The 16,756-nt window shown below is 25.8% G+C and overlaps 3 protein-coding genes across 4 annotated transcripts; all 3 read right to left on the reverse strand.

Annotated features, from left to right (window-relative positions):
• Positions 1–2,742: 2,742 nt before the first annotated feature.
• LOC105359596 (LMBR1 domain-containing protein 2 homolog) lies at positions 2,743–8,503 on the reverse strand. Of its 2 annotated transcripts, none has more exons than XM_011496221.1 (10): positions 8,285–8,503; positions 7,823–8,172; positions 7,447–7,657; positions 7,195–7,371; positions 6,943–7,120; positions 6,662–6,843; positions 6,351–6,590; positions 6,074–6,275; positions 5,597–5,704; positions 2,743–3,056 (listed from the first exon to the last, which is right to left on the reverse strand). In XM_011496221.1, exons 1-10 carry the CDS (start codon positions 8,456–8,458, stop codon positions 2,806–2,808), a joined length of 2,073 nt encoding a protein of 690 aa, XP_011494523.1. In that variant the 5' UTR covers positions 8,459–8,503; the 3' UTR covers positions 2,743–2,805. The 2 variants fall into 2 exon arrangements, with proteins under 2 accessions (XP_011494523.1, XP_011494522.1); XM_011496220.1 differs by having other exon boundaries at positions 5,585–5,704.
• Positions 8,504–8,678: 175 nt separating this feature from the next.
• On the reverse strand, positions 8,679–8,935 carry BBIP1 (BBSome interacting protein 1). Its single transcript, XM_011496222.1, has one exon. It carries the CDS (start codon positions 8,921–8,923, stop codon positions 8,696–8,698), a length of 228 nt encoding a protein of 75 aa, XP_011494524.1. The 5' UTR covers positions 8,924–8,935; the 3' UTR covers positions 8,679–8,695.
• Positions 8,936–12,577: 3,642 nt separating this feature from the next.
• bora (aurora kinase A activator-like protein bora) lies at positions 12,578–15,600 on the reverse strand. The gene is made up of 6 exons (XM_011496224.1): positions 15,336–15,600; positions 14,805–15,111; positions 14,627–14,712; positions 14,232–14,426; positions 13,671–13,902; positions 12,578–13,239 (listed from the first exon to the last, which is right to left on the reverse strand). Exons 1-6 carry the CDS (start codon positions 15,597–15,599, stop codon positions 12,749–12,751), a joined length of 1,575 nt encoding a protein of 524 aa, XP_011494526.1. The 5' UTR covers position 15,600; the 3' UTR covers positions 12,578–12,748.
• Positions 15,601–16,756: the final 1,156 nt, after the last annotated feature.

Here is a 16,756-nt window from a genome sequence, read left to right on the forward strand (position 1 = left end):
CACGCAGAGGCACTCACTGGATGCTGAAAACGCTTTAGATTTCATGCCGATTTATAATTTGACATGTATGGCTACCGAGATTTTTTACAGCGTTGCTTTAAGCCTCGACGCTCCCGATTTAAAATCAAACTCCAAGTTGCGATACGATATGCGTGACAATGTTATACAAGCCGACAATATGTTTTTCACCAAAGGTTATAGTCGCATTTCCAGAAAGATGCATTTTGCAGGGCCCATTTGTTCTCCGACCGGGACTAGCGATGGCTGTCCCGCCGCCGAATGCAAAGTAAACGTAGATTATGACGTTGATATGTTTAGTTTCATCGATTACGTGGTTAAAAAAGAAGACGAGGAGGAGCTTGAACAGAATAGATCGAGTCTATTGATGTTGGAGCCACTTTTGTTGATAACAGACACAGCAACGAATAATAAACGCATACAGGAGAAGAAAGTTTTGGCTCATTCGGAGTATTTGAAACTTATTAAAATAATAATCGCTTATACTTTGTCCTTTTTTTTGCTAGTGAGTATAACATTTTATTTAGTATATTTTACATAGAAAAATAAAATAAATAAATTAAAAAAAAATAAAATAAATAAATAAATAAATAAATAAATAATAAAAAAAATAAATAATAAAAGAGAGAGAAAAAAATACACAGTGATTTTATTTAATAGTATTCTAGTTAACAAATTGAAAATGTGATTGTTCGATTGTTAATTCATTCGATAAAATTGTAAATTAATTTTTAACGAATATCTATTTGTTGTTTAATATAGAGAGAAATATTTTTTAATAAATAATCGAGCTTTAAATGCTTATAGCATTTCAATTTTATTAACATTTATTTTTATGCTGATAACACTAATATTAGAAAAAAAATCTTGAAAAGAATTTGAATTTATATAAAAAAAATATTAAGAGGTAATCAGTGTAATTGAAATGTGTATAAATAAATTGTCACAATATTTAATACATTATTTTTTTTTTTTTTTTTTTTTTTTTTTTTTTTTTTTAATGCATAATACATGCAATTACAATTTTATTAATTGAAAAGTTTGTGTTGTAACAATTTATGTTTTATTAAATGATTCTGTAAAATTGTTTATACAACAATAGATGCAAATTTTTAAACAATATACAAGACGAATTGATGTAATTTTTAAACTAATTGATAGATTTGACGAATAAAGTAAATTAACTTTTCATATGTTGTTAATGATGTATATGGAGTGTTTTATTATTTAAAATTTCATTTGGTTATAATTTTTACATCTGTTTATGCCTTAAGCAATATATATATATATATATATATATATATATATATATTGTAAAGATTTAATATTATATTTTAAGATTCTTATACAATAAATATTTCTTGAAATCGATACTATTAGCAGTTTCGAATGTTTGTATAAAACGGATGTATGAGTGAAGATTGAAAAACATTATTTGAACGGATATAGGCAAAATTATGTTCGCAATAATGTAGTGTAAAAGTCGTTGCATTTTAAAATTATTAACAAATAAAAAATATGTAAATCATATTTGAAAATGTATGATTAAACAAACTGCAGTTATATTTGCTGTTATATTATTTTCATAATAAATGGGAAATTATGTCTATTCAAAGTTGAAAATATCATAATTCTTGATAATACGATAGTTTATTCATATTATAAATTATAGCAATAACAATTTACAAATAAATTACTACAAAAAATGCTAAATTATATTCAAAAGTTCTCTCACGTATTTTCAATTATTACCCATAATGACATGACATTTTTTGCTTTTTTAATACAATAGACTTAATTAACATGTATTTTGAATTTTTATCAGAGTTCTTCTACCTTTCGAACTGTTATAATTTACAATATTCATTACGCAATAGTATCAGAAGCTACAATACAATATTGTCCATTTTATAGACTTTAAATATGATGTGCGTTGTGGCAGATTATAGTTTTATTGATAATATATCATTAGAATCGTTAAAGATAAAAGAAAGAAAGTGGTGAAGCAAGTAAATTATATATTACGTATCATTATATTATTTTTATATCGACTAATATGGTACTTAAACTAAATTTTGACGTGACACTGGTTTCTATTGCGAAAGATAATATTTCAATAATTTAATTAAGTAAATAAATTGAATATAATCATCGTTAAATGGTAATGTTATTAACTGAATAATATTGGCATTATCATGCACATATATTTCCTTTCCATATGCGCAACATGACACTTAATAATTAAATAATGGCTGAAATCTAAAATTACTTTATACATTAATAAGGCAGTAACGTAAAAGGCTACGATCGACGTTTATGGTTATTGAATATTGATTATTTGCCGCAAAGAGACTAAACAGTAAAAACAATTTTTTTTTTCTTTTTTTTTTTTTTTTTTTTGTAATCATTTTAGAGTTTATTATCAACTGAGTAAATTACTAAACGAATAAGATTACATTATTTAAAGTAATTAAAAAATAAAAAATAAAAAAAAAGAAGAAAAAATAAATAAATAAATAAAAAAAAAAACACAGTTTTGTATGGGAAAACATTCGCTTATAATCCACTTAAACTTTATAAAAATATTATTAAAAAATGCTAACCAACTTTACATACAGAGTGCCCAATAATACAGTTTGCAATTAATAATAAAGACAATAATAGTGTGTGCGTGAAACGCATAGCTAAACGAGAAGAGAAAAAAAAAAAAAAAAAAGACAAATAATCGTTCGGCAGATTACTCAATTGATAATGGCAAGTCACGATCACACATGCATTACGTCGGGCTTAAATGTCATCGAACAAGCCCCTCGGCGGCGGACCCACGCGACTACTGTTTGTCGAGAATGTTCTTAATGTATCCTGCGGATAGTCCGAGTAGTCGTCCACCTGGAATCCATGATCGTAGCGATCGTTGGCCCCGTAATTTTCGTTGCCGAATGACTGAGCCCCGCCACTGTATTCCGACATGGGCTCGAAGTCTCGCAATAATCCAGCTCGCACCGACTCGATTGACTCGTCCCGTTTCAAGGATCGTACTACAAACAGATCATCACAAACATCGACATTTGCCCTTATCATACGGCAATCGGCAGCCAATATCTCCACAGAATCACACAACAACCCTATCGAGGCGAATAACATCGGTTTTTATGCTCGACATCATTCCTACTTATAGCGTGGCTCACGTGCAATTATTAACTCCATTTTTCATTTTTAGCAATTTTTTAATTACCAAATGCAAATATGTAGTTAATGTAGTTGAGCGTACATTTGCATAATTAGCACAGTGATACTTATAGGCTTTGACAAATATTTGGAAATGGCAACTATTCAAAGATTAAAAGCATTGTAAATACACTAAAGCACTTTTATTTATTAGAGACGGCTATTATTGTAAGTAATAAACGAAATTTTTATATTTATCGGCAATAATTGATACGAATAATAACTCGAGTAGTTTAAAGAGATATATACTTCTGACGACCCACGTGCAATTTACAATTATAATCATAAATTTTTGGACTAGCAAGCACTTTTATCAATTAAACCGTTTTTTTTTGTTTTTTTTTTTTGTTTTGTTTTTGTTTGAAATATAATTATATATCAATGATCATTCCAAAACTTTTTATATTAACATACTCGTCGTTGTTCTCGCCGAATAATATAAATGTAATTAATAAAAAATTCTTTATTGAATTGTTTGGTAATTGTTGAATACCTTTAAAAAAAAAAAAAAAAGAAAAGAAAAACGAAATATTATAATTCCAAATATTGAAATTTCTCCTGAGTTTGTCAACTGTATTTACTTGAAAAACGAAAAAGCGATTTTATAGTTTTTAGGCATACAGTTGTATGAAATTCTTTTATTATCTAAATTCGACCTCGTAGTAAAAAAATTAAGCAAAAGTCAAAAGAAAATTCAATTTGAAAATTTTTATCAAACATGTTAAATACATTTTTTTATTCATAATTTCAATGATTTAACTTAATTTAGTGTTGAGTTTAGACTGTGGGAATTTCAAACCTTTTTTCTTTTTTTCTTTTTTTGTTTTTTTTTTCTCGAATTCTTCAGATACTTGTAAATGATATCTGCCTTTATAAATGCGATAATTTAGAATAATAAAAGGTTCTTATTGGGTAATATAAGTTCAACACTTTGTATTAATATATAATCTTTTAAAGAAATAATGATAAGACAAACCAATGAAAAATATAAAAAATAAATGCATCGGTAATTCTTATTATAATTATTCATTATAATATTTCTTGTAGCCGTAGATAATTTTTTTTTAAATTAATTGAATATTGTTTATTATATAAGCAGTAGTTGACCAAGTCTCATTTTTTCCAAAACATGTAAAAATTGTTTTTGAAAAATGTATAAGATTTTCGCAAAATTTCTTTACTTCCTATGCATATATCCGTAGCTATTTAATAATAGAAAAAACAATTTGATTGTGTATTCCGGGGCGGCAAAACTTGAGTAAGATAAGTTTTCGATTCCAAAACCCTTCCATACGTAGTACTTCTACTTTAAAAACTTAGGAAGCACATATTTAACAAATATTGATTAAAAAACTATATATTTACTATTTTATCAACAACAAATTATTTAATAACTTGAGTTCACTTTAACTAGGCTGCGATGTCGCTATACTTTCAAAAGTACTACTTACGAAGCTATTTCGACTTGTAAGAAAATAATTCTCCATCAATATACACACATATTAGACGTATTGATAAAAATAATTACAAAATAAATCAATTTCATTGAAAAATTTACTAAATTGATATAAAAAAAAGAAGATCATTGATGCTATTGGAAATACTAGAATAGTAAAATTAATTAATATAAATTCTTTCATTAATCAATGAACAAAATCTCACGTATTATTATATAAATTAAATCTCACAATTATATATTTTTATGACTAATAAGGATTATAAAATTCATATTTTATGCAAAAGTTTAAAATATGTCGTTAAAAAAAAAAAAAAAAAAAAAAAAAAAAAAAAAAAATTATTTTTAGAAAATGTATAAATTATTATACGCAATTCAATAAAAATATCTACAATATTCTAATATTATAAATAGTGCAATAATTTCACCTAATGTTATTTAAATATGTAATTACATTTACTGAAAAATATATCCCAAAATTTAAACTATTCTTTATGCGTAATGTTAAAATTCATTAATATTAATTCTTATGTATTTTATAAAAAAAAATAAAGAAAGAAGAATTTAGCACCCGTAACGTGTAAAATAAAACTTCCAAAATCGATTAAGTTCGAATTTTTTAAATAAATGTATTTACAACTAAAATAAAATTAAAATAATTGATAAAATTTCATGCATCAAAAGCTAGCAGGCAAAGTAGTTTTAACGGACGGAACAACGCAACGGAAGTTACTATGACTATTATTTGGTGGTATGCAGAGATGTATAATCCCTAATAATGTTGCATCCCTAGAGGCTTTGCATCCACTTACGTTATGTCACTTACAAAATGTCGATAATATCATAAATATTCACGCTTCTACTCATTTATAGTGTACACACCCGTATCCGTACTTTGTCTTGATGTCCGATAACGTGATAAATTTCCCGTGTTTGTTAATCTTTCTTGAAATTCTCGTCGGCGGCTTATTGCATCCTCTACTCGTTGGCGTTTTCTTTTCTCTGAAAATGCCAATAGTAAAATTATATTACGATAAAGAAAACTTTATTCATCAACTAATGAATTTTCAATTCTTTACAAATAAGTTTTCATTTTAATTACAGTCGACTTTGCTTCATTCATTTACATTTTTACGTTATATATATATATATATATATATATATATAATAGATTTAGAATAAGATAGATAATTCAATTGTCATTATCAAACATGATATGCTATATTTACTCAAATAATGTCGGTAAAACTGTATCCATCATAACACAAACTTTACCAATTTAATGGCCAATGACAAAAACGACTTATAATATTCAAATTGCCAAAGATTTTTTCAACGCTGTTTTAATACACACATCGAGCTACTGTTTACCTCTTTTGATCAATTCTCGACCTTCCTCGACGAGGTCGGTAGTGAACTCGTCATCGCCTAAAAATTGTTGAAAGCCAAGTATGGATAGTAATCGACTACCAAGACTAAAATATGTTGCTAAGCAGAAAGCAAGAATTGCCATTGGAAAGTATATATTAAATCCATCCGATATAATTTTTATAACATCCATGTGACCCATTACCTATAAAATTAATATATATTCGTTTCACATTCACAAGCAATACTTGCAAATTATAACGAAGAAAGGAAATTTTACCTGAGTATACTGTGTTTCCATAACTTGAGTTTTTATAATATGTGAATCCATATGAATTAAGCTCAAAAAATTTAAACACATTGGAGGAGTAAGCCGACATAGCATCATACCGCTAAATATTAAACTGTATTCGTTAGTTTGATGGTGTGGAGCCAAGTAATATAAATTTAATACTCGGATCTTTAAAACCGTCGAATATGCACAATAACACAAATAGGCAATTACCATTGTCGAAAGTATCTGATAATTATTATTTTGAATGTTTAAAATGGGATATTATGAAGTTTCTCATTTTAATGAATATAATTTACCTCAATTGTGAAGTAATCGTATTTCACTTTTGCTAGATTAACAAATTGAGCGAACAATGATAATACCGGCGATTTGTTGAAAAAAGTTACCTCTGACCACACAACCGCAGCTGACAATGTGGCTGCAGAAACAGCTGCGACCTTTTGAACGTAACTTTTGATGAAACATTTCCAATACCATTCTAAAAGAAATAATTTAATCCAGTCTATTAAACATCTTTCTATGCAATAGTAATTAGTAATTTATTCATGACAATTTTTATAGTAACGAATGTAATAACCTATTGTAGAATTATATAAAATACGCTGCAATAATGAGTGTTGCACAGGAAACGTGGGTTTAAATTTTTTGTCATGACTAATTTGATTTCTCGCAATGTCTTCTAAATCAAATATGCTATCCACCAAGATACCCCATTGTGTTTCCGTTCTTTGTAGAGTTTGCAGTGACTTAATCGTCTAAAACGAAATTTTATTCACTCTATAAATAATATTTCTCCTATACTCCTACCATCGATTGTAGTATATCTTACATTTCTGTGTAAACGGATCAATGCTTTCTCAGATGGAACATCGATCGGCGTGTCTTCGGGCAGTTGTCTTCGATTCATTCTATCTCTCAGCTCAGCCGGTACTTTCTGAAATATTGTTTCTAAATAACGATGAAACGGGTGGCCTGGATTAATTGCCAAATTAGCTGCCTGCAACGACTGTAATGAAAATTCATAGAATTAAGCGCTTTATTAAAATATTAATGCCTTGAGATAATAATGACACTCGCTAACCTCTAGTACATCGTCGACATTTTCTTCGGCTTCATATTTATCTATACTCAATTTTGCTGCTTTAAAGTAACTGTAATGTAGCGTATATCCTGGTTTACTGGCATTCCATAAACCTCGTGGAACTTCGACGAGAGCATAACCCAGAAGCAGAACTAATAGAAATAGACCCCAAGTATTCGATGCCGAAGAAGCTATCGCCTTTATTTTTGGCCTATTGAAGTATTAATTGCAGTATAAAATTTAGACAAACATAATTTATAATTTTTAAATACTGTCTAATACAATATAATACATGTAATAGAAAAATTGTTACATTCAAAATAAGCTTGATTAGAAATTCTAAAAATATTTCTATATAGAAATTTAAATTACATACCCATCGAGATCTATGCCTGGTTTTAATGCTATATAAATTAATAGAACTCCGCAGATAAACAAATAACTACCATAATAAATAGCATTGTCTATTAACGCTGACTTTAGTTTCCCTCGAATTGTAAAATCTCCAGCTTTTATATAAGATTGCATTAATGGTAAGACCAACCATGTTAAACATTGAGAAGTCCAATAAACGATTCTCCAAAGATTTTGATAAACGTTTTCAGGTGATGGGACCATAGACCATGGTTCTCTGCATTCGTGCGTTGGTTTAACCGTAGTATTTTTAAATGAATTTATCAAAGACAAATTTCCAAGACTCTGTTCAACGCATTGTCGAAACACGGTCTAAAAGAAAGATGTTCCATTCATTATTCAAATTTTTAGAAATATTTCAAAATACTACTAGTTTCTATTAAAAGTATTATTACAGTCTTTCAGCGATACAATAAAGACTTACCGAAGATACATCCAATGGCAGGACAAATATGATAAGCAATGAAAAATACCAAGCAACCAAAACTGAAAGCGTAACAATCGGATGATGCCGATAGATATTTCCATATTTGTATAACAAAGTTACTGCAAGACAGAAGGCAAGAACGACCTCTGTTAAAAGCGGTGCTAGAGACATTTTACTGAATATTTGCTTCTATAAAATCGTGTGTGTGTGTGTGTGTGTGTGTGTATATAAATAAATATATATATATATATATATATATATATATATATATATATATATATATATATATATTATATAAATGTTATATCAATGAAATATCGTGAAATTACTTTTGGACTTAATTAGTAGATTATTCCAATCGTTTTGACAAGAAAAATGTTAAACGATATTCATATCAAAACATCGATGTCAATGTTCGCTAGTTTTATTCTCTGTTGTATTTTCCAATTCTTTCATTTTCAGTTCAGCGTCTTTTTGCATTTTTTCAAGCTTTTCCAACGTAACAGATTTCAGTGGCATTAATTTTGGTTTACATAGAATATAATCTGGTGTGTCTTCTTTGTAAAGCATTCCTTGTTGTGGTATGACAATGTCAACATTAAAATTGCTTTGCTCCGATGACTCTGACATTTTCATTAAGTAACTAAACAGCCTAAACATATAAAGTTACAAAACATTAATTAAATGTCCTACAACATAAGTGAATAATATCACGTGTTTATAAACCTTTTTATCGCGTGATTTACACGAATTCAAGCGTGCATCAATTTTATTCGAGTGTAAATTACATTTAATAGCTATTATTCTAATATCGTTACAAATAAAATGCATTAATAATAAATTATTTGCAATAAATGTCAAATAAATATGTGATACCAATTATTATATACGATCTCGCGTTGCAACTGAAAAACTCAGCGAGAGGAAATTAATCCACGATTATCGTATTAATATCGGTAATATTCTTTCATTTTGATGACAAATGCGAAATTTATTTTTATTTATAAAAGTCTTTTATTAGCTGTTAATTTTAATGAAAAAGCAAAGATGACATGGACTGTAGAAACTCGTCACGTCATTTACCTCTACTACAGGTAGGTATACAGGTTACACTGCTTACGACATTAGCGCCACTCACTTTATCTACACATATGCATATATATATACATATATATATATATATATATATAATTAGAAACACATAGGCAACATACCACGCACGCACATATTTATCGTGAAAATCAATATGCTTTTTTTAGCAAGAAAATTAAAAATATGAAAATTAGTTCAATTATTATCGAATGCTTCTGATTTTGCTTGAACAATATTTAGATAAGACTCCCTCCCCCCCCAGTCGAAAGAATATCCATTTGATATTCTACTAATAAAAATTAACTACTATGGTTTACAGTTTAGAATTTTTTCAGGTCACATGCTTATAATTTGGAATAGTTAGTAACGATTTAGCTGAACAATCGAGCATATAACGGTAATTAAAATTCAAATTTTAAAAATTTAATATTCAATAAACGATCCAACTCCGAAACAATTGTTAATAACCAACGACACATCCTCTTAAATATATATATATATATATATATATATATATATATATTTAAAGTAATTTATTATGGCAATACCAATTAAATGTAGAAATTCAGTACGCTTAAAATAGATGGTTTACAAACATTTTCAAGAATGAATTATAATAGTTAGATAATAGAAAATATGTTTTTAGACGAAGAAAATAATAGAAGAAAAGATAAATGATAAACGCCATAAGTTGTAGAAGATCAAGAAATAATAGCACGTTTTTAATTATTTTTTCATTCAATTTATTTAAGGATAAGAACGAATAATATTATATTATCCAATATAATTTAACTTTTTCATAGTCGGCTTAGTGTAAATCATTCTTGATTGATTTGTTTATTAAAAAAAAAAAAAAAAAAAAAAAAAAAAGCCATTAAAAAAAAAAGAGCCATTATAACATAGATAAATAAGAATTTGATAAACAATTTTAATAATGTAAACATAAACATTAACTAAATTATATTCTTCAATTATTTTCAATAAAATAACATAATCGCAGCCTGGCATTGAAAGTTTAGAAATTGGTAATCGTTAAAAATGCCAATGTATGAGTGTACGAAATAAAAATTATCGTATAATTGATCAATAATAATTGAAATACAATGCTCTCTCCCTTATCCTTGTACACTTTAATGTACTCACAATCGCTTTTAAAATTGTAACATTACACGATTATTATCGAGACGTTGTACAACAATACCCTTTTATAATATAAAAGTACAGAACTCAATAGACGAATGGACAAAAACTCTGATAAGATAAGGGCATGGAATTTTTTATCATGTAGGAGAGGAAGTTCGCGGCGAGAAAACGAATACTTCCGGATTCGGATTGATTAATCCTGCAGATCTATATGCAGCCTTATTTGTGTAACTTTATTAAGACCTTATTACGGGCTTAAAACCTCTACGAAGGTTCGCGTTATTAGAGTCTGCGGCATTGCAGCTCAAATCACATGCTCGAGCTAATAGGATCGCTGACTAGCAAAACGCGAGAATATCTCCAGGAACGCGTTTCGAAAGCAACGTCGTATACATAATACATACGTAGTCCTTGATGCTCATTTAAAAACATGGAGCGATTATTCATGTGATCAATGTATATATATATAGAAATATTTTCTATTTTTTAAGCTACTGCATATTATTATTTGACCAAGGTGTTATAATTCTTATAGATATGCTAATGATTTCTGAGAGTTGAGAGACAAATGAAAGGATAATATCTAATAGAAGTCCTGCTGTATCATCTTGGTACAGTAAATTGAATGTAAAATTTTTTATATTTGAAGCCATGTAATGGACCCTGCCCTTTCAGACGTTCAAACGCATTCAAATTTTCTCAAAATTACATTTTTTTAAGAGAGTCTGAAAGATTGTACAATTTTTAAGTTACAAGCTTATAATTATAAGAATATATATATATATATATATATATATATATATACATATACATATATCAATTTTTATAACCATGATTAATTTTACAGAAGAAATTAATAATTGTACACCTTATTTTATATATTTCCTGTAGTATAATTACTTAAAGTAACTTTTATCTGCAATTTGCTTTTGGCAAAAAGTATTTTCAATACTATAATGCTGAAGAATTAATATATATTATAATAAAATAAAAACAAGTTTTTAACATACAAAAGTATAAGTTTATTACTTTATGCAATATTTCATTTGAGATTATAAACAATAATGTGTATACAAATAGTCAGATATTAATTTGCCTTATTAATCTTACAATTAAAAAATGTTGATAATTGTATTTTTATAAGAAGGCAAATACATTAATACAAATAAAATCAATTATTATAATTATAAAAAACGAATATTAAACTGAATATTGTATTTATGTATGGAGTTGAAATGGACATCACATATACGCTTAAGCATTAAATCAATATAGATATTTATGAATAAAAACCGTTTTATATAAATAAAACTGTAAACTCATATTTTTATATTTTATAATTTGCTATCGACAAGCATAACATTAACTTCATAATTACTTTAAAAAAAAAAAAAAAAAAAGAAAAAAAAAATCATACAATGCTATGCATAAAAAATTATACATATTGTTTTTATGTTCTACGAATATAAATCTAATAGAATATTTTAGCATTGCTGGAAATACTAAAAATTTTGTAAAATAAACTTGATTTTATTAAAAAAAAATTGAAAAATATGATCACAAAAGTCTAAAAACTAAAAGTAAAAACTTAAAATAAGTTTAGTTTTGTTTAAAATAAAGTAATGCAATACCCATTGGGCTCATTATAATATAAACATGGTAAATGTACTAAAAAATACAAATAAAAAATGAATATATGTAGCAAAATTGCACAATATAGTGAAATATTTAAATCTTTGCTAATTGCAAAAATGATGTAAATCTTAATCGAACAGCCATTTAGATCACAATCGTCGGACATACCGACAGCCAAAGAATTAGTAATATTTTGAAACGATTTAAATAAAAATAAAATTTTAGTGATAAGGAAATTTATAAAAATTTAAAAAAATCATTTGGTTAAGTTGATTGTCACTTAAACAATGAAGGAATATTTTAATTAATTTTAAGAATAAAAACAGAAAAAAATTCTCTTTATACTTGTATAAAAAGATGCCTTTCATGCTTCATCTTTAATTAATAAAAACTATTATAGAAAATTTACTTAATTTTATCGTGATCTGGTTTAGCGATGAACTATTTTAAAATGTGAAGGCACGTTTTTTCTTTGAAAAGCTTAACATGCTCACATACTTCAACAATATATATATTGCATAGCACAATTTATAGTAATAATTATTTTCTGTTATTTTATAATTATGTATTTATGTTTCTTCTTAGCTGTTGTTAGAGGCTGTTTTTAGCTCTATTAAACTTTGATGGAGTTGAACTTATCATACTCTTCATATTTTCTCCCCAGTCTGCCAATTGAACTTCATCGTCAGTTTGCGTAATTCTTTCATCCCAATGTAACTTCTGTTTAATTGGTGTATTGTAGCTATCCATATTACTTGTTATGTTACTGCTACTATAAGTTTGATATCCAGTATCATGAGTATTGCTATAAGTCATTTGTTGAACATAATTACCAGACAACATGTTACTTTGTTGCATGGCATAACTTTCACTAAAATTCGTTTTATAAGCTTCCACAAACTTTGACTTGTCAGTAATATTGAAATTATGTAACACTAAATTTTCTTTATCTTCTTTAAATTTACTAGAATTTTCGCTTGAAATAAATATTTGAGTGGCATCGTAGAACTTTCCTTCTTCCATATGTTTATCCATTTCCTTCTCTGTTAACATATTGTTTTTTTCGGAAAACAAGGTTTTACCTAAAAAAAAAATATTGTTTCAATTATCGAATATATAATTAGACGATTTATAAAACATATAATTTACATATTTATGATATACTTCTCAGTACACAAAAATTCATCGAATCATAAAATTTAAATTTATAATAATATCAAATAGTTTATAATGATATATATATATATATATATATATATTCATTCAAAACTATTGTATCGAAAAAGTTGAAAGACATTTTATAATGTATTAAAATTCTAAAAATATCGAGTTTTTCAAAATTGTTTATCTTTAAATCATACAGTTATTTTTTTTATAAATTAAATCACGGGTAAAAGTGACACGAAATATTTAAAACAGTTATTAAATTTTAAAAATTATTTTTTAAAAGAATAATAAACGTTATTTTTTAATGAGAATATAATTAATATTAAATAAGAAAATTGATTCGTACATATATTTTCAGTTACAGAACTGTTTTTGTCCTGTTTTTCTTCATCGGTTATAACTTCAATACTCATATCATCATTTGTAAAATCTAATCTTGCCACTGATTTATTTCGAGATTTAATACTTTGGTAGGACATGTTGAGGCCTGGATTGCTAATTGGTGACAAATTGTGAGGTGAAATATCTTTGCCATAACCAAGTGGAGTTCCATATGTTCTTTGAGTGATTGGAGAATTCTACAATAAAAAGAATAAATTTATGAGAATAATAATACTAATTGAATTTAGTTTATCTATATAAAAATTCAATTGTTTTTTTTTTTTTTTTTTTTTTTTTTAAAAAAAAAATTTTTTATAAATAAGACTACTAATCGTAGAAACATATAAATATGGAAATAATAGCATAAAGATTATTAATTATTTTAACTTTGTAAAAGATATATCAATGATACAGTAATTTTCAATAAAAAATTATAAGCAAATAATTGATATCTTTTTTAATTTAAGAAATTGTATTTATTTAAATAATTATCTTTACGTACTCCAAATTTATTAATTATATATACCTGTAGAAGAGTACCATGAAAAAACATTCCACTTTGTAGTGGACTCAACTTTTCACTTAAAGGACTCTTACAACTTTCAGGAGATTTTAGGATCGAGCTATTCGATTCATTATGAGAATCGTCATTATTCGAAAATAGCTTCCTTCTTAACGAAGTATTACTAATATTAGCTTCATCACTTTCGTAATTTTGATTCTATAATTTATATATTCATTATAAGTTATAATTAAAACATAACTGAATTGTTAAAGATAAGTTAATAGTTATTAACTGTTAAAACATTATTTATTATACAGAGAGGATTAGTTGAAATTTTAATTAATAGTTTAAAAAATAGTTTAATTATAGCAATTAATTTTATCAACTTAAAAATAATCAAGAAATTGATAATATACCTGTGTGAAACTAAAGTATGGTTTTAAAATCTCCTCAACCTTTTCAGGCAATTTTGGAGGTAAAGTTAGAATAGTTTGTGCCCAGCCTAAAAATATATTGATATTATAATGTATAGACACTATTTTGCATTCTCGCTCAATCATTGATAAACTGCATTAAATAATATGTATAACTTACAATCTTTTGTTTCAATTTTAGATTCAAACAACTCTTTTGATATATTTATTCCTTCAAACTCACGAATGGGTGTCACCATTTCTATTTCTTTACCAAGTTCGCCTCTTTTAAAATCAAATGGACTTGGTATAATTTGATTTTTACTAAAAAATTTACTTATTGCTTCCTGAGCATTCTTTTCAATTTCAGGATCAGAGCATTGCATTTGTTGCTCTGGAAATTCATCAATTTTTGCAGGTTGAATAAGAGCTAATTCGTCTATACTCCAAGTAAATCCTGGAGAATCTTTCTGATGAGAATCAACGACCTAAATAAATGTATTATTTTTAACATTATCGTTAAAATTATATAAAGAATTATTTGTTTATGTAACTATACATAATATTTTTCACGAATAAATAAAATTCTAAAAGCGAAGATAATAAAAAAATATGAAAAAATTGAATATTTGACGAAAATTCTTGATGGATTACAAGTCATGCAATAAATGTATGGATTATTTTATATATAAATACAAATAAAAGATTGTACCTTACTAAATACTGTTGGGCTTATAACTGAAATGTGTAATTTATTTGTTAGATCTGCTTCAAATGGATTTCTAGCTATAAATTTTGTCAATCCAGAAGGTGGTGTTATATGGCTAGGTAATACGGAAAAATTGGTCGTATTACTTTGAAAATTTCTCTTAAGTCTTATATTATTTGAAATTGGAGTTTTTGTAATAGGACTCAACATTATTATGCTTTCACAGTTCATTTTATTATTATTTGGAGTCCACGAAGAATGATCCATTTTATCTGTAAATATTTAATGAATTATTATATATTATATAAATACATTTATTGATTATATGTAATTGTGATATAAAATATTTAAAAATTATTTTTAACACATAATACATAGTATTTTTGTAGATAAATTATAAGAAATATTATTATGAGTTTAAAAAAATAACAATCTCACTTGACTTCATTCTTAAATATTAAATACAAAATAATACATGTTTTTAATCTGTAATTGAAATAAAAAATTTGGAAAGTTTAAATAATTTAATACTAATATCACAGATACTAAACTATCAGATTTATTGCATTTAATGTTAATGTTACTTTAATATTCTTTTAATGATTAAAAAAAATTTTATATACTTAAAAATGATTTTACTATTGGACAAATAGATTTTTTTACGTTTATGTTGAATTGAATTCCGATGAATATTTTAAATTAATTGCAACAAAATGTATATTGAATAAAGTTAACCTAAAATATGTTGTTTAATTTTCATATTTGAAAAGAAGAATTTTGCAATAAATGTGTATAAAAATTAAAAATAAATGTCCTGTAATTAATGAAGCATAATAAAATGTATTTCATACCTTATTATATATATAAATAAATATATATATATATATAGGCCTTTGTGCGTGTGTATGTGTAAAAAATATATATATATATATATATATATATATATATATATATATATATATATTTATTTATTTATATTTTTATTTATATTTATATATACATTGATTTATATGCATATATATACATATATATACATATATATGCATATACATATATATATATATATATATATATATATTATCGACTAGAATTTTTACAAAAATCAAGTATGTTACGTTTAAATATTTGCACTGAATATAGAAAAGTCGAATAAAATTCGTAGCGGCTTTTTACATTGCAATTCTCGTTTGAAGTTTCATTTCAAATGTTCACGTCACTAACGAATAATCGAACGAAGTCGAAGTCCATCGATTCAAGGATCGAAAATTTACATTTCGATTACATAAATATGAAATTATACCACAACTTTTAACGTAAAATAATTCTAAGAATATAAACTAGAAAATACTTAATTGAAAAATCTTAAAAAATATGTTAATTTTTCATTGTTTAAGATTATTTGTAACTTATTGATTATTAATATA

This window comes from Ceratosolen solmsi, unplaced genomic scaffold (assembly GCF_000503995.2).
Source record: "Ceratosolen solmsi marchali unplaced genomic scaffold, CerSol_1.0 scaffold29, whole genome shotgun sequence".
Lineage (NCBI taxonomy): Eukaryota > Metazoa > Arthropoda > Insecta > Hymenoptera > Agaonidae > Ceratosolen > Ceratosolen solmsi.

Excerpts from the sequence above, each read along its gene's own strand:
- LOC105359596 (XM_011496220.1), bottom strand. The coding sequence starts at position 8,458 with ATGTCTCTAGCACCGCTTTTAACAGAGGTCGTTCTTGCCTTCTGTCTT. Across the intron at positions 7,121-7,194 it reads TGATCCGTTTACACAGAAAT|ACGATTAAGTCACTGCAAAC; the intron begins GTAAGATATACT and ends ATTTCGTTTTAG. Across the intron at positions 6,591-6,661 it reads ACGATTACTTCACAATTGAG|ATACTTTCGACAATGGTAAT; the intron begins GTAAATTATATT and ends AATAATTATCAG.
- BBIP1 (XM_011496222.1), bottom strand. The coding sequence starts at position 8,923 with ATGAAAATGTCAGAGTCATCGGAGCAAAGCAATTTTAATGTTGACATT.
- bora (XM_011496224.1), bottom strand. The coding sequence starts at position 15,599 with ATGGATCATTCTTCGTGGACTCCAAATAATAATAAAATGAACTGTGAA. Across the intron at positions 15,112-15,335 it reads GCCCAACAGTATTTAGTAAG|GTCGTTGATTCTCATCAGAA; the intron begins GTACAATCTTTT and ends ACATTTATTTAG. Across the intron at positions 14,713-14,804 it reads TAAAATTGAAACAAAAGATT|GCTGGGCACAAACTATTCTA; the intron begins GTAAGTTATACA and ends ATATATTTTTAG.